At 38.3% G+C, this 22,683-nt stretch overlaps 1 protein-coding gene across 1 annotated transcript; it reads left to right on the top strand.

The window, feature by feature from the left end:
* Nucleotides 1–223: 223 nt before the first annotated feature.
* On the top strand, nt 224–22,386 carry LOC112561343. The gene is made up of 26 exons (XM_025233763.1): nt 224–287; nt 771–843; nt 1,724–1,773; nt 2,171–2,262; nt 2,730–3,057; nt 4,223–4,369; nt 4,581–4,648; nt 5,625–5,763; nt 6,020–6,063; nt 6,429–6,587; nt 7,184–7,410; nt 7,843–7,872; nt 8,816–8,859; nt 9,103–9,179; nt 9,452–9,511; nt 9,864–9,981; nt 10,407–10,528; nt 11,151–11,336; nt 11,707–11,836; nt 12,064–12,146; nt 12,457–12,530; nt 13,237–13,288; nt 13,566–13,652; nt 13,835–13,926; nt 14,864–14,885; nt 18,579–22,386. The coding sequence occupies exons 1-26, from the start codon at nt 224–226 to the stop codon at nt 18,663–18,665; spliced, it is 2,655 nt and encodes an 884-aa protein (XP_025089548.1). The 3' UTR covers nt 18,666–22,386.
* The last annotated feature ends 297 nt before the right edge of the window (nt 22,387–22,683 follow it).

The raw sequence follows: 22,683 nt of genomic DNA on the forward strand, positions 1-22,683 counted from the left end.
ATAAAGCCATTGGCGAAGAGAATATAAGAAGTTTTTTTTGCTGAAATCACCTTAAAGTAAGCTATAATTTTCATGTTTGATGCCTTAATCTATGTGCATATTTATACTTTACATTTAAGTATGTGAGCGTGTATATGTGTGAGAGAAAAACTCCTTTATTTTCACATTAATTCATTTGTATGTCAAACAACTGCAAATTGCGATGTCTGATTAATGCTAGGATATGGACCATTTGTTGATACCTAAGCGCCCAGAGATTCCTCAAAGTGCGGTGATTCTTAATCAAAGTATACTGTGCTCCATCGCTCTGATCTTCTGATGAAGGAGCATGTGAGTAGCCGAACTAAATATTGCATCACAAATCTTTGCAAAAGCGTACTCCATTAAATAATTTTCACAAAGTGCATATTTTGTATGTTTACCACTTTGCACCTTACGAATGCTTCAAGGAATGTTACTGTCAGCTTGTCTTGTTATTTACTTTGAAGATCATTTGGAAATCCACAGAAAGGAGCTAATTCACTGCAAATGAACTGTATATGAGATAAAGCTATATAATCTTAAAATTGGAGGAAATACAGAAAAATGAGATAGGGGATAAAAATCAGTAGAAACAAATATATCCATTGCTTTGATATTGTCTTTATGTAGCTGTTGAAATAATTGGGTTTAATTATAATTGTTACATTATAATGTAAACAATCATGATGTGTGACAAGGAATGGAATGTTGGAATATATTAACACTGTAAATATTGATACATTTTGTAGAAAAGAAATGTGAAGAACATGCAGAAGGCTCTCAGGGTGTCTTTAAACCACCTAGAACAAGCCAGAACAAAAAGTGAGGTAGAAAAATGGACCACGGCAGCTGCAGACCTAAAAGAAAAAAGCAGAACAGATGGTTCTGATTCTACAGGTCATTTAATGGGCTTATTACTTTTAATCATACTACAATCAATCATTGTATGTTAAATATAAACTAATTTTTATTTTTCAAGATATCAGCTAGTCCCAGTTTATGTTATTGTTGAATATTATGAAACTAAAGTGCAATAATTAATTTAGCTGGACTTCATTGTTCAGTTTTCATGCATACATTTTTTCATCTTTCCTTCATCCATTGTTGTGTTTTTGATTTTTTTTTTTTTTTATATATATTCTCCCTCAGATCAATTTGGACTAAATTTACTATCTGGCATGACCCTCTTAGAAGCATTAGTTACAAATTGACTAATGCCATAGTAGCAATAGTAATTTTAATGCTGAAAGTTGTCAGTGTAGCATCCTGGCATTATATTATTATACCTATTTTGTTTATCATAATTTTAGGTTATGAACAAGCTAAATACAGAGCTGTCATATGCACGGTCGGATCTCAATGATGCTCTCTACAAAGGTGTTGGCGATATCAATGCTGCTCGCAAGAGAGTTATTTGGTTGGAAGATAAAATGGGAAAACTTTGTGGTAAAAAGAAAATCAAGGTAGGGGAACTTGCACACATAACATTTTCAGAAGCATAGAAATTTCCATATTAATAATATATGTTGACCTTTTCAGTTAGGCTTAAAGAAGTTACATTGTTAAAATTTGTTTACAGATATATATATATCTCATGCTTCAGTGGTGTATTTTAATGTCATTAATGCCATTATAAAATATCTCTTTTCTTTACAGAGTCACCTCATAAATCAGGCTGATGAAGAGTATAATTCCTTTCCAGACAACGAAACAGACATGCGTTAGACAGAACTGAAAGATTACATATAGCAGGTTCAAAAGATGCTCATTCTTTAGAACAAATTATCTGGAAATATTTGAACTCATATTATGTAGTGTCTCACTCACCAGCCTGAATAATAAATCCCCTTGTGGTATGCAATGATGAGTATCCTTTTGTCAAAATGTAGCGGTCAGGTACCATAACTCCTTCAAAAGTCGGTAGCATGTGTTTTATTTTTAGACAATCTATGAAGTTATGTTTTTGATATTACTTGATAGGATACCTTGAACATTGATAGAGATTATAACGGGATTTTTATAACATTGGTGGATATTATGAACAGGATTATTATAACATTCATTTGACAGCTGGACATTACAATTCTCTGCTGTTTTAAAATACTCTCATAGATCGCTGGCTTTCAAGTATCATTTTTTTTGCATGCAGATGAGAAGGTTACTGTTAAAGAGCCTTTGGAACAGAATGGTTGTGAAGTGATAAAGAGTACCGAAAAATCTTCATTCACGTCTTGGCATGAGGTACTTTTACTGTTTCTTAATTTCATTTAAAATCGTAGTATATGAAAAATAGAAGTAGAATCAATATTATTTAGGATAAATAGTAGCAGAATTAATCGCATTTGAGCTAGAACAGTAGAATTAAAAGGGGACTGCTCTCGGTCATTTTGTTTCATCTATGGATGTACTTAGACTTCGGGGTTTTCTGCTAATTTGCCCTTTTTTTCCATTTTCCTGTGTCTTCATTTGTTCTTTCTTTTGCCCCCTGTCAGCATCATAGTTCGCTAATGGTCTCTGCTGCCTACTCTTGATCTTGGTCATCTCATTTGAAGTTTACTTATCTTGATATCAGTGATAATTTTTTGTCTAATTTACAAACAAAGAAATCTTCACCGTTCCTAATCTACAAGACATGTACTTCATTTGTTCATTCCTTTAAAGTAAAAAGTAAACATTCTTGAATATGACATTAATTCTGAACATTAAAGGAGGATCAAGCCAAAGGACATCTGTTGCAAGAATTTGGCAGGAACCCTGAAAACTCAGAAGACACAGAATTTGGTGATGATGATGCAAAATTAGAGACAGTCATTCATCATCCAGAAAGTTTTGGGGGAAGTTTTGAGGAACAGATTAGCTTAGGAGCTGATTATGTTCAGGAAAAAGACATTGGGAAAAGAGGCAAAGATGGAGAACAAGAAGAAAACAGAGACGATGCAAGCTCAGCTTTTATCACAGAGCTTGAAGATGCAAGCCAAACAAATGAAGAGAACGTGGACACTGAGATTACCAGCAAACAAAACCAAGAGAACAGTGGTAAGATGATTTTATTTATTTATTTTAAGAATATTATTTGAGTTGTAGGTTTTAATAAATGAATCTTACAGTGAAAAAAAAACATTGTCAAATGTAAATTCATGATGACCTCAGTTCTTATACTCTAGATCAGGGGTGTCAAACATCCGGCCCGCCATGAAATTTTACCTGGCCCGCGAAATAAGTTTAGTTAATCATTGTTAATGGCCCGGCGACAAGTATAAAAGGTAAACAACAGAAAAGTTCCCGTCGAGGACAGCAAGAGATGGGATGAGTTTAGTGAAGTTTGTGCAGACCACAAACAGTGCACTGGTCAAGTTACCACCGCTCCTGTTGATGACCTGAAGGGAGGGTCAAGGCAGGGCCCATAAATCTGACCTTTGACACGGGACACACTGGCCTGAACATGGGCCGTGGGTCGAAGATTTTTAGTACCTGTTAACTTCCCTGAATCGGTCCGAGATCAAAGGGTGACTAGGCTCGAATCTTGAGAATGTTTGGCAGCACATATCTGTGTGAGCAACTTTTCTCTGTGATGAAGATCAACAAATATCACACAGGAGTCATCTTACTGATGTACACTTGCAGTCCATCCTGAGAATCTCCACAACACAGAAACTTACTCCAAACATAAACGAACTTGTTGCCAAGAAAATGTCAAACGTCCATTTCTGACAAAATAAATTAAGAAGAAAAACTGCTAAGCCTTTGTTTGTTATTACTTTAATTGTGTTTTACTGTATGATTTTGTTTACACAAAATTAATAACAAAAAGTTTAGTTTTCTACTGTTGAATAAAAAGTTATCAGCTTAAATAATAACCTTCGTCCCGCCACCTTGTGGACGATGTGAGATTTGGCCCCCTGGGTAATTGAGTTTGACACCCCTGCTCTAGATTGACTTATGCATTAACCCATTTCATTATGATGAGATAGGAAGTGTCAGCAGCTATTCAATGAAATGAGCACCAATGAACATATTGATTTTAAGGTAAAAATTTACACATGCATTTCCAAGGCCATCAGCAGCTGATTTAAGTTTTAGGCAATCATCACCATATTGTCGATGTGCACAAGAGACTTCTAGTTTGGTTCACATCTTTGGCATTTATTCTTGAAAATGCTATAAATTTAAAAACGTGTTCTTGTCGTGCACTTTGTTGCAGACCAACACCAAGAAGCTGCTTTACTTTATTGGCAGTCAGAACATCATCGCTTTGAGTATGGTGACTTCTCAAGCTCACTTTCTGAAGTGGATCCTCTGTCATACAACAGAGTGGGCCTTGCAGTTCCTGATTCTTTCCTGAAGAGAAGTAATATGTGGCATACTTTTATAAAATACAATGTGTGAGAATTGTTTTAAAAAGGAAGCAAATATAAATTATAAAAAGTATTATGGGTATTTAAAATACATGTGATTTCTCAGCCAACACAGATATATTTCTTTACCTATTTTTTAGGTTCTAGTTCTTTCATTTTTTTTTTTTTTGCTTTCATTTACCTTAAGCTGTTTGATTATGGCAGGTAATACAGACTTTACAGAACTTCCATGGAAAATGCGGCTAAAGTCAAGTGACATCAAAGATATTCATGTGAGTTAAAATTTTTGCAAACCAGGCTAGGGCTAGTCATAAACTTCTTATGGACACTAGCTTTCTCCTTTGAGCACTGTAGCAGAACTTCCTCAAAGCAGTGACAGTATGCTAGGTCTAGTGTTCTTTTATATCATTCTGGTGTGTCATTTTTTTTTTCGTGACTATATTTCATGTTGTGTTGATCCAATGTAGAGGTGAACAATTTGCCATTTGCCTGGTTCCACTTTATTTCTTCTCACACATGCCACTCTCACTAGAGAAACCTGGGACCGAGCTACCTGACCGCAGATAGTGGAGCCAGCATCACCAACTTAGCAGGTCATGGGTAGTGGATAAAGAATAACATTTCAATACAGAGGTTAGCTTTAGTATAAGTTAGGCCAGCCAGAACAAACAATTAAGCAGTTGAATTGGAATCTAACAAAACGGGGGGGAGGTAAAAAATGACACTGTTTATTACTCTGAAAATTCCCAAGCATCCAATGACGGATTCCTCGTGCAACCAAGAGCTGCATATAAGGTCCAGCCATGAGATGACAATCTCGACAAAAAGATCCTCCTCGTGCACCCGGGAAGAATAAAGAACCAGGAGCTGATGGTTGGGCAATCTGAAGGAAAAACCCAGAGTACTAGGCTAGAGTGTGCCTTCAAGCAAACCATTAAACTACTCAACCAACACTGAGCACTTCCTCCAAAAATGCCACCTGCTGAAGGCAGAGAGAGATGTGACATTGTCAACACACCTAACACCAGCCATATAGGGGCAGAAGAGACTTGGAGGACAAAAATAAAAGAACTATTGAAATTTCTGCAATAATAATTTCTAGCAGTAATATCTTAATGGTATTTCATTAGAAATTGTAATCAGATGAATAGCTGGTCAAAGAAATATTTCGTGAAACTTGAAATTAGGGAAGTAGAATCTGATAAAAAGCTAGTGTTTATGTTGTCAGCAAATTTTGATTCTTTTCAGCGTGAAGCTCTGGACAAGCTGGCTTTGAGAGTTTATAATATGCAAGACAAAATCTGTGATGCTGCCATGCTGTCAGTGTTGTATCGTCCACCACCTGATGAAGGATTGCCTAAAGCAAGCTTTTTGCAGAATCTTGACAGTAAGGGCATGCATATTTGTGTGTGCTTGTGTGTGTGAGAGAGAAAGAGATCACATGAATGTGTGTGTGTTCATGCATGTAATACTGTATAGAATATTTAATATTTAGGTACAGTGTCTAAAAGATGTAAAGAACTTGTGACGGCCTTAAAGATCTTAAAAAAAGTAGCAAATGAAAAGAGTAAAAGTTATTCTTATAAGTTAATCATGGATTACATTGATATTGAGACCATCTCATGTCATCTGTTTTGTTACAGAAACGCAAAACGAGCAAAATCTTCCTCCTGAAATGACCCCGAAGGTATCCTACTCTCAATATTACGTCTTTCATAATGTAAAGAAAAAAACTAGATTTTCAGTTTTCCTTCCTTATGCAAATTATTGATGAACAGTTTTTAACCCTTTCAATGAATTTTCATTGTTATGTTCTCTTCAAATAAGTTATTCAAAATCATCTAGATTTCAAAGGTTCATCATCATTTATCCATTATTTGGATCAGATTCAAACTCTTCTATGTTTTAACAGATTTTCTGTGCTAATTTCTTATCACTCTTTTGATTACTAATGGATGCTTTAAAATGTATATGTTTAGTCACCACAATAACTTTCAGATTATTGTGATTTTATGGTAGCTGCCTAATAGCAATAATGAACCATATTTATAGAGCAAATCCATGCCACTTGTAAGTACAAGTCAGCAAGCAGAGAGAAAAACTCCTACAAGGATCCCGAGAATGGAAAGGCTTGCTGTCAGAACTCCCGTTCGATTAGTTTTCCATCCGAAGCCCATTTCTCCTCCAAAGTTGCTGCCCCTCACACGAACAGTAAGTACTAAATTAATTTAAGATCATGGGAAAAAAAGACTGGCACTGCCATTCTTGATTAGTCTTTTTTTCCTTTTTGTTTTCTAACAGCACACAGTCGCTTGACTTATTTACGTTTAACCTTGAGTTTCTTGTGATTTTATGTTCTGTTTGATGTAAAATAAACAACTGCAGAAAGCCAGAATAGGTGCTATTCTTATGATTTCATTAATATATATAGTTATCCTTCTTTGTCTGATAGTAAAGGAAAAGAATCTCAAAAGTGTTTTTCTTTAAAAAGTTATGAAAATATGAAAATGATATAAGAGAATTAATGTAATACAGTATCAGCATGAGTAGTTGATATAGGTGAATGCAGAGAAACAAGTGATGATTTCCATCATTTGTTTGGCATTACTTCCAGCCCTACAACCACACCCAGTGTCAGTTTCTTTAATTGTCACTGCTGCTGTGTTTGTAAAGCATAACATAGTCTTGTCTATGTTAGTTTAAAAATAATTTCATATACTTAAAACCAGGGATCTGTATATAGGCTAAAAACATTTTCATCTTTCAATTTGTTCTTACTTTTGATAGCCGACTCTGGAATCTTTCAGAATCTAAACAAAGAGTTCCCACCATTTGCCAGTACCTTTGCCAATCCAGATCCTGGTCAGAGACCCCCAGCAGAAAGAATTGCAGATCAAAGAAACCTTGCTGAAGAAACAAGGCTGGTTCTGTATCGCCAGAAACCCAAGCCTAACACGCCCAAACATATTTCCATGGAAAGAAGATTTTACAAAATGATAGAATACGACCGAATGCAGAGCCCAAAAACGTCAGCGTAAGTTTTAATTTGAGATTTACTGTGTAAAATTAACAATATTCCTATCAAAGATCAGATAAAAATCAAACTTTCCTAAAAAGGCGACAACTTAAAATAAAACTAAACACAGTTTATGCAGCTTCTTATTGTACTCTGCAGCTTTGAAAGATAAGGTATGTAGATTTTGATTGAAACATCTTTGTGGGTACATTTTGTGTATGTAGATACACACATATATATCTCATATATTTCATTGCACCAACATCACTCTTTTGTTAAGCCTATTATCATGTACATCACTTATGCACAAAACACATTTTCTCTTGATTTATGAAGTCTTTCTAGAATGTAGGTGACTAAAGTCTTCATAACTGTGCTGCTTGAGAAAGCAATAATTACCTCGCCCCTCCTCCCTATGCAGGTGATTAAATCAGTGTTTTCACTTTTCAGTCCTAAGTTATCTGCTGAGCAGAGTTTCAGGTAATTTTCACAAGCTTCATTAGTAGTTCTACAGATGCAACACCCAGGAACATATATTGTGCATTATTTGCTTGATTGTAGTAAGGTGCAATGTTAGATAAGATTACTCCTAATAAGCATATGGAGGTAGGCTATAGAAAATTCAACGATGACAAATGCATATACTTTAACTTTTTTTTTTTTTTTTTTTTCAATGTAAAAATAATTCTTTAGGCAGTTTATTTCCTTGCTGTTATGAGACATTGTGCATTATTTTTACCTTGTAGTAATTGCATGTATATTTGCCTTCATGGGCTAGCTATTATTCCCAACTTTGTTTTGTAGGTGGCATATATATATATAGTTGTCATTGTGTTGTATCGTTTATTATCTGTTTCATTGAAATTGTGTGCAATATATATCGCTAGTAATTATAGCAAAAGAAAGCACTACACGTATCCTGTAATTCATAGGTAGAGTGCAGAGTTTTTGAATGCATTTAAAAAGTTTTCTTTGATAAAAGCTTTCTCTAGCATTCTGGCTCCATAAAAAATATGTTACAGGTAGAAGAGTAAGCTACTTTTTGTTGTCAGCAATTCTGTACTGTCACACTTCACGTTGGCTTGGTTAGAGACTGAAGACTAAACCTGTGCATTAGGATTCAAATAGGGTTTTTAAAACAATATAAAAGGTGTGCTTAGAAATTTCTTAGGAAATTTTCTTTTAGAGCTTAAAATTTCTAAAACAGCAATATTTTTATTGATAGTAAAAATCTCCTCTTGTTATTCTTTATATATTTCTGACATAATAATTTAATCAAGAGAAAAAAAACTTTTTCGTGGCTAAGGTAAACTTGAGAGAAATAGCCTATATTTCTAAATGTCTGATGTGAATGAAATTAGAAAAAAAAAGAGATTGCTGATTAGATTAATTTTAATTATTTTTATTTATTTTTGTTTTATAGGAAAAAAGTACTGTCTCAGGTCAAAAAAACAGCTGCAACAACAGGTAATGTCATGCAGAATGTCAAATCTTATTGCTCTATGGAAGTACACAGTGACGTTCTAAATTGTGATCTCCAAAAAGAATTGAGAATCGCTATAACTGTGCTTTGAAGTAAGACTGTAAGAACACATACATGCAGGCACTTTCACACAAAATGTACTATTATTATGCAGACAGAAATGAATGGTAATCTAGCGCCATATGCCTGGGACCACTTGACTGAGAGCAGATTTACTTTGTGTGTAGTACCAAGCACCTGGAGTCTGATAAAGCCACAGTCAAGAGGCAAGGAGTATTCAGGACTTCGATGGGAAAGAGTTAAGGTAATTGATGAAATAGTTAAGGTAGCAAATGGCTCAATTTCTTGTACAAACCTCTTATTGCAGATATTTCTCCATCTTCTTTTGGCATTATGTGAATGAAGAAATTCAGCAAGAATCTGTGTATAAATATATAAATGTTTGTGTTAATGTGTAGGGTAATGCATGCTTGTTTATGCACATATGTGAGCATTAATGAATAGAGGCATATGTACTTTTGCTAAATTTTATTTGAATTTCTAAATAACATTTTGATCTTAACTTTTTTCTTACAGTCTGTTGTCCATGAAAGCCTTATTTCACCCAGAGTAGAAGAAAGAATTGATGCAGCAAAGGTATTTCAAAAAATATTTTTTAGAAAGAAATAAAGTTGTCTTTTCTGTTAGTGGTTCAGTCTCTTCTGTTCACTCACAAATTAAAAAAATACACATGAGCGCAGATGCGTCTACATTAAGAACACATTTAATCTGCCTAGCTATAAAAATACAGTAAAAACAATCAGTTTTGAAGTTTGAACTTCAAACTCTTGAGATTGACTTGATTACATGACGATCGTCTTTCAGATGGTCTACCATCTGCATATTAAACGCTAAAATATAAATTGATTGATAAACAGTCTTGTCTGTTGTCATAGTATTTGAAAGATGCAAATCTACATAAGCTTTCATGGATTTACTTTTTGTCTAGCAACTGGGAACTCTGCGGTGCGGAGACACCATGGTGTTCTATGCGTTGAAGGAATGTTTGCACCAGGATGCCGATCAGAGAGTGAGATATGAGGCTGCCAAGTCTCTTGTTCTTCTAGGTAAATCAGATTCAGCATCTTATGTCTAACACAGTGGCTGCTGTTTTCAGTAGCTTTATTCTTAGTTTATGCTTGAGTGGCTACAGATTTCAGTGAGTTGCACAGTTTGTTACCAAAGTTTTGTGACTTTGAGGTGTGGACACTAGTGAGGTGTTAAAGTGTATGCCCTGCTATTTCACTTTTATTGATACTGACAAGGTGCAGTTTTGTTGATGAGATTTACAATGGATTTTAGCTGCTGTAGAGAATTTGGAAAGTATTGTGCAAAGACAAGAAATCCATCCTTTGAGTACCATCCTTTGTTGGTCTCAAGCAGTTGTTGTTAGGATTTGAGATTTTACAAGGGTTTCTTATCATTTCAAGCTTGATGCTGTTTTTTTTTTTTTTCATTAGTTTTTGCTTCTTTGTTTGTTTGACAAATAAAGGCTGCTGGGAGGATGAGGTGATGCAGGTGGTGCTGAAGTATTTAGTGTTGGGCAACACCGAGATACGTCTGGACCTCATCAATACTCTCACTGATGGGAAGAATGTCCAATTTGTTGACAAGGTATTTCACTCTTAGCAAGCATTACTTCAATCATTTTCAGTTGTGTATGATAGGTATCAAAGGCCATAATATAGCCTTAGTTGCCGGTACGGCATAAAACTCAAACAAAGAAAGTGTACAAAAGAGGGCAGTAGTGTCACAAAGGAGGGATATTGGGTGTGGGAGATTTTGCTTTTGCTGATCCAGGCAAAAACCAGGATCCCTTAGTATGCACTGATCATAAGTTAACAAACATATCCACTTATATTGTACAGATAATATTTGGTTTTTATGTGTCCATAGGTTTCTGCATACATATCTGTCTGATTAATGAGAATGTGAATCTGATTCTCAAATGATAACTCTGACTTTATGTCAGACAGAAATTAACATCCAGTTACATGAAGACTCACTTGTTTAAACTTTTTTGAAGTTTTCATTTGACCTGCAGTTTGGTGGCTGCTGGGATCACCGCGCATTGAGCGCATCTTTGTGATGCGGATACTGGCGCGCTATAAAACTACATCATCATCATCATCATGGTTATTTTGGTGTTTGTTTTAGGCTGACAGCTCTACCCTTTTATTTAAAAAGAAATGTTTAAAAAGTTGTTGGGTAAAACTTGTCACCTATTACTCTCCAGAGCATTCCCACATTTGTAGAATTGGTGAAGGTTTTGAGCCACTTCTGTCGCAATCCTGATCCTGATGACCAAATTGCCTTTGATGCGGCTGTACTTTTGGGTCGTTTCTGCATCCATGATGGCAACGCTGAGGCCAGGCTTATCAAAGCTCTGGAGGAGTCTAATGACACTCACACCAAGGCCAAGGTTAGATCCAGCAAGAGAGAAGACAGAAAAATAACAGTCATTTCTCTAAGTAGCTGAATGAAAACAGTTCCCAAGAAAACAAAATACAAAGAAATTGGAGTTTCCATACCATTTTACTATTGTGATGAAAGTAAAAATAGCAGTCGTAGAAACAGCAATGGAAATAACCATGTTGAAATTTATATTAGAAAGGGAAACATAAACACCTGATGTCAGTGTAAAACCATACAAAGAATTTCATTAATCATAGTCAGCACAATAAGAAATGCAATAGTTGCAATAGTAGATTTAATGGAAGAAGTAATAGGATCGCCATAGATAATGATGCATTCTGGGTTTTGGGGTTGTTTTAATTTGTTTGACCTTTCAGGCACTGGAGATTTTGGTCAGGCAGTTTGGTCATGTTAATGCCATGATCATTGGCCAGATTCTCCAGCAGCTCAAGAATTCCCCTGTGTGGCACTATAGAGTCTCAGGATCTCGCCTTCTCATTGCTCTTGGTAATGACACACGCTGCACTGTTCTAGAGATACAGTGTCCTTATAAAGCCTGTTCTAGTTCTTTCATCCTTTTTTGTTTTGGAGCTGCAGTACTAGTCAAATTTTTGCTTAAAGCTTTTTTCAGTGGAGCTATGATCCACTAGTAACACATTGTATGGTATCATAATAGTATAAATGTGATATAAATAATGGATGTATTTTTAAATAAGGGATGTATTTTGTCCCAGGACCGAATCACAAGTTTGTTAAAGATAAGATGGTGGAGATCTACAATGTCTTAAAGCAGAAGCTTTGGGATGATCCAAACAGTGTGAGTATCTTAAACTGTCAAGTTTAGTATCACATTCTGTCATGGTACCCTGAATTTCCATGCATGGTATTATGCAGTGTAGTCATGGGGGATTCTGAGCTTGCTAACCATGTGTATTTATTATGAATGTGTGTGTGTGTGTGTGCACATGCAATAACAACATATCACAAATGTCATCCAAAAGTAATTCTGCTAGACACTATTTTGATTTGTATTAAACCCATATCATTCTTCACTGTATACTTTGTTATAGAATTGTTTTATTGTCACAAACTTTATTTTTTTTACAACTGCTGTTCAATCTCCACAGGAGGTGCGATTGTCAGCAGCCAAGGCCCTGACTGCTTTGGGGATCTTCACAAAGGCCTGTGAGGAAGCTGAAGCGTGAGAAAATAATTTTTTGCAATTAATTTTTTTTATTAATGTAGTAATACATATTTTCAATTTTTTATACAGAAAATAATTTCTAGTATTTATAAAATCTTAATCTGGTATTTATTTCTCACTGTTAATGGCAGCAGATGTCTATTTCTTATTCATTCAAGTATGATCAATTTGAAGTTATCTCCCCTGACAATCGATCATACTAGAATGAATAAGAAATAGACCTCTCCTGCTATTAAAAGTGAGAAATAAATTGCTTTATATTCAAAGTCTTCTTCCCTGACATTATCATACTAGACTATGCACTGACCCAGCTTCTTTTAAACACAACCCCCCTAACCCTCCACCAACACACGCACACACTCTTCCCTCCCTTTCTTCGCTTTCACCAAAGACCTAGTGCAGACTGACAGCACTGTAGCAATGGAAATATCATGGTAACGAAAGAATGAGTTAACAGTTTGTGTGCTGCACTAGTGTTTCATTTTTATCTGCTTTACTGGCTTAGTTTGTTAATTTTGGTATGTGGCCCCAGTGGATAGCCACAGACCGCATTAAATTTTCAGAGTTCTTAGTAAAGACCATAAGACTCTGCAATTAATAAACACGTATCTTTGTTCATGTCAGAATTAGATTGCAATAAATGATTGTTTATCCATCAAAAGGTGTGCACTTCAATTTTGTTTTGGCATGTTTTTAATGACAGCCATCTTGAAGACGGTGATGAAAACTTGCGTGCAGAGGCTGTTGTTTCTGTGGTAAGAGCTGTTTGATGTGACCCCTAACTTGTGAGTGTGGAGACACTGTGAGCCATTAATTGTAAGGGTGAAGGAAACTATACTCCTGATGAGGAGGTAACTGCTAAGGATCTAGAGATGTTCTATTAGTGGACCTCAAAACAGAATCTGCCTGGGGTGTCTGAGGAATGAAAGACCAGACATGGTGAAACATAATCAGATTAAAATAATTTTTTTTCCTGTCTTCCTCATGTGCCATTAGTAACTTTTTTTCATTCATCTTGCTTATTATGTACAGGGCACTCTAGGACTGAAGAATGAACGAGTGATCCGGCTTCTGCTGGAGATGCTGGAGTTGGACTCAAGTGAATTCGTGCGTTTGATGGTGAGAACATAAACATGCACATACGTGTGCCCACATATTGGCACATAAATATGCAATTCTTATAGTGTTACTCTTTTATTTTCCTTGAGACAAGAAAGATAAAGTGCAAAAAAGCAACAGTCAATGATGTCAAACAGTGCGATTGATGATACAAGCCTAAGTCTCTGTTGTTATGTTGGTAGATCATACGCACTTTTGCCACCCTCAAGATGGTGGATCGACGCATCTTGCGTACACTGAGAGAGCGTGAAAAGCTGGAAGGACCTCTTGGCAGGTAAAAGGACTATTCTTTCTGCCCCATTCCTCATGTAGCATTCTCTAATAGTAATTATTTCCATGTACCTTTCATTATTCATCCCAACTTGAGTTCCAAATCAAACAGCCCCGACACCGCCATCTTTCTTTAATTTAAGACTCAGCTTTTGTGTGAAGTCTGTCAAGTGTTGTGTTACTAAATGTATTATGGAGTCATATGTATTTGCATGTGAGAGTTTGTGGAGGTATATTTAATGCATGCATGCAATGTGTGTTTGTGCACCTGCCATACTTAGTTGTCATTTCATTCACTGGCTTAATAAATGAAGAGGATATCTAGGAGTGTGCTAAATAGCTGCTTTATATAATCAAGAAACCCAGAAAGTAACTCAGTGAAGAGAAACCTTTTAGATAATATACAACTGCACACTACCAGTCTTTTAGAAATCAAGAATGGGCATTATACAGCAGACAGTTAATGTAGCTAGCATAAGGGTGTCCAACAATGGTGAAAAGCTTTTGTTTGAAAATGTCTACTTTATCTAAAACTATTTTGTTTGTCCAGCATATTAGTAGGAGGGCATGATGGTTATGGCTTTAAATTTTAAATTTTAATTTTGTTTAAATATTCATGTTCTTAGCAGCATTTACATCTGTCATCAACATTGTAATTGTGTTAGTAATAGGAGTAGGAGGGTGTGATGGATTGTAGCGCTTACAACACTAACGTAAATCTTGTAACACATGTAACATTGTAGTGCTCACAACACTATAGTAAACCTTGTAATACCTGTAACTAAACAGCTTCAGTACACTAGATATCTGTGTGAGCACATAACACTGAGTACAATAAACTAGTGACAGATGTATCAACTACACAGGTATTGAAACATATTGAATATGATTACCTTTCAACTGATTAGTTACCGAATTGACACTGCTGCTTTTGTCTCAAGGTTGACACACCATGTTGCTAAGGTTTGATTTAACATTTTGGGTTGATGTGTGAACCAGTGTAAATCCAGCATGTTTGGATAACTCCTTTGGCATGTTTTTATTCCCCTTCTATCGCCTCCTGCTGACACTTTTGAAATATTTTTTAAAACCCCTGTATTATTGCTTTAACCCTCTGCAGACTATTATCTTTGCTGCATTTCCTTGTGGTTTCCCCCTTTTCCTGCTGCTTTAGACCCTGGGTCTATGTGCATCAACAAGCATAAACAATCTACACTCCTTGTCTCCTGCATTCCTTGTCTTCACAGCCATTGTAAGGCTGTGACCGCCACCAATAAACAGACAACTGTATGTGTGGTTATGTAAAGCTGTTGAGCCAGCCTTGATAATCATGAATGTTCTATCATCATCATCATTTCCAAACAACACTGTGTATGCATATTGCTGTGTTGTGGTGCTTTTGTAGCAGACCTATATGAATGCAAGACATTCATAAATATAAGAGATCTTCTGAACTCCATTTCTTTTTATCTAGATGTGGTTTGTGCATTCCTCTCTCCCATCCTGAGATGTACTTCATCATCCATTTGCTTGCACACTTTTCCCTTTGTTTCTTTGTGTTTCTTAAGCCTCTCTATTTTCATCATTTGATCACCGCTGTTTAATAAGAAAACCCTGAGGTGCCAGTGATAGCGAGGAGGGATTGACATTTCTCTAGAAGTTTCTTGCTAGAGTTTGTGCAGGTAAGGAACACTACATATAGGTTGCAGAGTTGAAAATCTGGAGCCTCTTGGGAGTTTTTACAATTCCTTGATAATCCTGCATGAAGATGGACTGACTAGCTGCAACAGGGAGTGAAAGAGGAGGAGAGTAAGAAGATTGTGTGTGTTTTGGGTATGTGTACATGAATGTCGTATGTGTGTGTTTTTATGAGAATGTGCCTGCACGTCAGCTTTATGTAAATATGTAAAATAGAGTGGTGTGGACGAGAGACACACAGATGAGCAAAAAGAAATATGCTGTTCTAAACCGAAAGGAAGAGGAGACATTTTTGAAAGTTGATGGGCTCTCTATGAATAACAATATCACGGGTGCGTGAGCTCAGGTCAGCCCCAGGTCTGTGTAACTTGTAATGTCATATCAAGGACCAGCAATAATTTTATGGTAATGACCAGCTGTAAGATGATGAGTAATGCTATAGCAAGGACCAGCTGTAGAATGACGTTTGCTCTGGTAGTGAAAACCTGGAGAAGAGAGACTAGTGGTTGGCAATGTTCTCTCTCTTTTTGCAACTCCCATTTCTTGGCCTTTCACAAAAAAGTCTTTGAGCAGGCATCGCAAAATACATTCCTGTCGCAAGATGAAGGCTAGGTGAAATTAGATTTTTAAGAGTGTAGAAGCAAGGTGAGAGATAGTGAACGGGAGTGTAGACCTGAGCAGGTTGCTGTCATATGTGACATGAGGTCATCTTCTTCCCTCTACGTGACCTCTGTACCGTGCAGCGCTGCAACATGCTGCGGGAGGAGACTGTTATGTGCTCCTGTCCTCTCCTACTTCCTCCACCACCTCCCCATCCTGCTCTTGCCATCTGTAGGCAGGCGAGGCGGGATAAATGTGATTTAGAGGAACAAGCGGCAGGTCCAAATTGCGAGACCATCCACTCGAAAACTCGCTCGTTGTCTGACATTCAAAGAGCAGACAGACTTGGCCAGTCAATTAAATGTCGCTTCACTCGTAGACTTGCGGAGGTGGCAGGGGAGAGGGGTAGGCGAATCCTGGTGGTGGAGTTTAGCAGTGAAAACATACACACGAGAGAGAGAGAGACGGGGTCGGGCCCGATACGTATCTTAATCACGCTGTGGTGAGGATTACTTACCCTCAGAGGAATCACCCTTAGTGTCGACCCTCCTCCTTGTTTGTCGATAGTTCAGGGGTCGGCAGAACTGAGCGTGGGCTGTGTGTTTGATCCTCGCTACCCTGCAGTATTCTAATGAAAGATCAGGAGTGCGACTCGTCGGAGGGAAAGTCTGCGGTCTAATCACATCAAAGCACAGAGTGATTGTGACTTAGAAATGAAAAAAAAATTCATCGATAATATGGAGGATAAGAGTACATGAAATATTAGTTTTGAGACTTTGATGTGAAGATGTTCTTAAGATAAAAATTTCCATTTGAACGCGTTTGGTACTGTGGTATGTCAAAATGCTAGCTCAACATCACAACACGACTGTCATGGTTGTATAGCAGCAAACACCCGAGATATCATAACGGTTAGAATTGTAACTGTCGTACACCTCCTGACATGAAATAGTTGGATTTTGAACGAACTGGAGTGTTGCTTGTGTCTTTTCTCGGCTTGTGTTACTAAGAGATGCTCTGCCTAGCCTGCTGCCAATGGTGTTGGACCGCTGACGAAATACGAACTTGCTGTCATCTTCCACAATACCACATCAAATTCAACATCTCGTCGAAAATTGTTTCTCTAATCAGCTTTACAGACATAATCTAATATACAAACAGAAGTATTTGCTCCACAATTAGGAACACAAATCTCAGGACAACAATCTCTAGCAGACGATGATTCTCTCTCTCACAAACCAGACGGTTCGGTCGTCAGAAGTGGGGGAGGGAGGCTTTGTGAAGCCGATGATAGAAGCAATTTTGTTTAATGTTTCCAGACTAATGGTGATCTGCATCTCTAGTATCTACAAGTTATTACTGAGAAATGAGGTTGAGGATCACGAAAGATGGATATACTGTCATAGGATGGAGTATAAGTTACTAAACTAAAGCAAGGATAAAAAGTCTTCTCCCTGCCCTCCACCGCCAACATCAACCAACCCTCACCCACTGTCACGTGCCAGAGCGCATTCCACCCCCTCTCCCTAGAGTTTCTTTTACCTCTGATCTCTTACACCAAGCTGCTTTTGCACGCTGAGCTGAACTCCTCGCTGCACTTTAGTTTGAACCACTTCTGCTTGTGCCTTTTACTGCGGTCTGTCTGTCTTCTGTTGCTAAGCGATTGTATTCAGGATCATGGTGTACAGGTGTCCGACAAGACAGCAAGTACAGATCGCTCCCAAACACACCAACACACACACACGTGCGTGTATGTATATTTATAGACTTTACATATTACGCATAGATGCACATGTACCCATTGATACATTTATTCATGATTTACAGAAGGAAGAAAAATCATTCTGTGCTAGAGGTTGGAAACCTCTAGTGTGTTGCTGCATATTTGTTACTTATATAAATAGAGATGTTCCTAGTGGTACCTCTCGCCACCAGTCGTTAAACACAAATGTTATTTACCACAACAGAGACACGGGTTAAGACTATCCTGCTGTTTGGGTTTCCATTTGTGTTGCAAACTATCATTGTTGCATACCTTTTGTAGTAAAAGTGTTTTTAATTCATTCTTATGTATTAACTTCAAAACATGTTTTGTGTAGTAATGATTCCAGCTGCTGCAAGTTATAAAGCTTGCTAAAGTTCTTCTACAATTGCGCTTTTAACTTTCTGACAAGAGAAGTCATGTAACCACTAAGAACTTTATTTTAATGAGAGCTGCCCAGGGTGAGGGATGAACCCCAAAAAGCGTTAAAGTTATCTGAAATCTAGCCTTATTATTAGTGTAATATTCTGGGATACTCTATGCTTTGACTCAGTATGCATTCAGTTTATCATCTGTATTTATTGTTTTCTCCACAGAGAGTCGCAGAAAGCATTGAAGGTCTTGGACAACGTTCTCCTGACGTCGTCGTCCAGAAGCGCCAGCTCCAAAAGCCTGTCCCTTAACTCGCTGTCTTCAAAGAAAACGAGCGCCATATCCCCGATGCCCGGATGAGTGGTTGTCGTCTGGATTCTGTCTATATGCAGGCACCATATACCAGACTCAGATGTGTTAGCAGTAGCAGTGTTTAGCAACATCTCTGTGTCTCACAGACTCGCGTGATAACACGGTGAAAGCAGTGAATGTTATCTGTATCTTGCGGGGTCTCGCGTGTCCAGGAAATAATTGCCAGTGATGGAGCTCTCGGAGGAAAAAGTTGAAGAAGCGATGAGAACTCATCACAGTGACAGATTATTTTCAACTTCAGAAACAAGACAGTTCCGTAGACGGTCTTCTCCTTCGTGTTTTAACAAGACTGACACAGAAGCCATGCTTTGTTTTCCTGTTGTGGGACAGATGGGTAGAATGTAAAGGGACAAGAATGAAATTAAGGTGAAGTTTTTGTTGACGTGGAGAACAAAGAAACATGTTTGACCATAACATTCAAGTCCGCGAATGTATTTGAAGTGCAGTGTCACATCATGTTGTCGTCACTCAAGCTGTACGTGGGTTGATGATGTAGTTGAAACAATGGTCGTCTGCTTGAAAGCTTGTGACAAATTTTGAGAGACGTTCTGAGCATTTGAGTTAGAATTCCGTTGCCTCCTGCTCTACATATAGCTACGTGTTTCTATGTGATATAGTGAGATTTTTTATGTTGACCCCATAACTTCTCCTTCCCTATAGAGCAATGAATACTCTGGTATGTATTTTGACCACAGACAGCTACAATTTTGTATCGTTGTCTTTTTCTCGACCTGCCTCTGCCTTAATAATATATGGCAACTCGGCGACCAGCGCTTTCTGGAGACTTGCGTCCATTTTCCTTGACGTGTTGAGACCCTTGTCGAAGCATCTTCTCATCCGATGAAAATCAAACATGACAAGTACGAACTATTATCTCGCCGTTACTTTGCCTGGCAGGTGTCACACAAGGAACAAAGCGCCTCCTGTTCTGCGGCGGCCGCTAGCACCATCAAGGGCGCTGGGCTACACCAATGGTTTTCACTACTCCGGATAGTAGTTTCAGCTCAACCGCGAATGATTGGGTTGGTCAGACAACTCGAATCTGATCTCAGTTGACTGATCAGCTTGTTTGGTAGATCACACCAGACAGTTCAAGTTAACCTCGATGACCAGTGCTGTAGGAACAACATTTACTGTGCTGTGGGATTTTTGCACTCGAATCTGCCGCCGATCACTGAACCCTGGCTCCGACCCACTAGAGACGAAGTCAAGATAAACGAATTAACTCTTTCCTCCCTTCTTCCCCTCCCCGCCTCAGGCTTCGTCCTACATTCCTACATTGAGGTTATCACATGCTGGGGGTGCTGCTGTCCTGAGCTGAGAATCACAGAGGCAGCGCGGAAGGTTTTTAAAACCTGACGGTGACTAAAACCGTTGATCTCTGTGTTGCTTCACTGCCTTGACTGGCATATAACTGCGGTGTCTTTCGTCCTCCTGTCGGCAATAAGAAGGAAGCCTCATGACTCTGAATTCCTTTGCTTTTTGATCGGTACGCCTCAGCAAACACCAGTTGCTAAAGAAGTCCATTTTTACTACAACGACCTGAATAAATTATTGCGCTTCTTCCTTTCGTGTCAAAAATACTAGAAAAGTGTTTGGCCAACTACACCATCACTTCGCAAACCATGGCAACCATCTCAGACTAGAGCCATTTCAATCTGCTTACCCGCGAGCACCATTCCACCGAGACAGCACTGCTTTGTGTAATCAGAGATTAGCTGTCAGCCTGTGATCGGGATCGAATTTTAGTCCTGTTAATGCTTGATGCATCTGCGGCCTTTGATACCCTTGACCACAACATCCTTCTCCAGCGGCTTCATATGACTTTTGGCCTCTGGCACCGTCATGAAATGGTCCCACCCCTACCTGACAAACCGCACTCTGTGATAGTAATTCGACCTCCACCCCTGTTGCTGTGAAGTATTAGGTGCTAGAGGGCTTTTGTTTTTGGGACGAGTCTTGTCACCTATGTCCACCTACTGGGCCCTGTTATTCGTCAGTCTTGAACCCGTTAGCGCATGAACGCTGACAATCACAGTTTCTTGTGTCTGGCCCTGTTGCTGAGCTGCAGCAACTTGTTATTGTCATAGAAAGTAATGTAAACTCATCCAGGGAACAATTTGCAGTTGAGTGAAGACCAAACTGAGATTCTTGTAACCATCTCTGATTGTATTCTGATATTTACACCACCTTCAAGAAATCTTAATTCTCTAGTGCGACTAATTGCTACCAGACCCATTCATGTTTTCTGACTAGAGAACCACATTATCGCGGTTTGCGATTTTTTTTTATACTGCTTCGCATAATCAGACATATCAGATATTCAAGAGTTTCCTCCACCGAAAAGAGAACTCTTAAAACTATGCACATATTCTGTCCCAGATGGGATGCTCATGCTTACAGACTGATGGCCTTCCCAACTGATTGCTCGACAAGCTTTAGAAAGCTGCGAACAACTCAGTCGGCATTGTCTGACACAAGCACAAAACTGATCATGTGACTTCGGTCCTTCGTGAGCTGTCCGCGCCGCCATCGACTACAAGGTGGCCACACCATGCTACCGTCTCCATGGTCTTGCCTCAGGGTCTGACCAGCCCTGTCTCACCATCTGATCATGCCCACATCCTGTCTGCGCCACGTAGCTAAACGTGATACGTGCGGCCGCCCCCATGTTTTCTTTAGCCACAGTGTTTAGAATGCGTTGCCTGCAGCAACAAGTGTCACTTATGAAGATTGTAATCCACATTTGCTGGGAATACTTTCAATAGCTAGTAATGTTTACCTTCACCTACCTTACTTCCACACGCGCTGGCTGTGTTTTTGTGTAGGTGCATGAGTGTGCGCGTGTATGTCTACTGATATCTCAAGGTCATTGAGCTTGCTCCCAGCAGAATGGTGGGCTGTAGAAATTATTGTTAATAATATTATTATTTCTACTTTTCGTTTCAGGTTACTAGGTTGTATCATTGAGGAAAAGAACACTTGGATTTTTCTATTATCATTCGTCGTTATTGAGCTCTGTGTGTATATATATGCAGGTCTCTCTTCCCCTTCGCTCTCTTTCCTTATTACTGAATGTAAAGTCCGTGACTGGCGGTAAAGGCAAGGCTATATGTACGTGTAGACCGTGCTGTGTACACAGTTCTTTTGACCCTTTGCTCTCTCTGTCTTTGTGCGTGCATGCATGTGTTTTGAGGGGACAAGTGCGCTGAATGGAGTTTCCAGTTCTTTCAAACTTTATAAATTAGGAAAAGGGATTCGGCTTTCAGAAGGAAAATCAAAATACATGTTAACAACAGCATTAATAACAATAAAAACAACGCAGACAATTCCGTTTTCGTGATGGCAGAGCCGGGAAGTGTGAAAGCTTGTAAAGATCCAAGGCAGGAAAGCCCAGGCAGCACCAAACATCAAGTCCTGGTCTTCCTCGTGCAGTTCTCCACAACTGTTGGATTCGCTTCCCTGTAATCTCCGTCACATTGATTCTGCTCAAGCTCTCGAACAGCTCGGAAGTCTTCCCTGTTCAAGAAATAGTTTCACTGGCTCTGATGTTTTTAGTCGTTGTGCTAGGAGGGTTCATCGATGGGGTCTCGATTACATGCACTCATAGTGAGTCCGTGTGCCGTGTATGTGTGCACACGTGTCTTTGTATGTATTACACTGTGCGTATTTGTGTATGTATTTGTGTATTTGTTTTATGTATTTGTGTATATTTGTATTTGCTTTGTATATGTACGAAACATTATACATTTTATGTTACTTTGCCTAGCTTTAATTTTTTTTCTGGAGCACGGCGCTTAATAGTCGTCGCCGCCGCCATCATCATCATCATCCATAGACACTCCCAACCCCATTTTCTAAATATCATTCTGTATATTCCAAAGTGATAAAAGTTCATGTCCATTGATATTAATAATGCGGGAGGAGTTTTCAGTCACACAATGGCCGCCCCCCTGC

Source organism: Pomacea canaliculata, linkage group LG1 (assembly GCF_003073045.1).
Source record: "Pomacea canaliculata isolate SZHN2017 linkage group LG1, ASM307304v1, whole genome shotgun sequence".
Taxonomy (NCBI): Eukaryota; Metazoa; Mollusca; class Gastropoda; order Architaenioglossa; family Ampullariidae; genus Pomacea; species Pomacea canaliculata.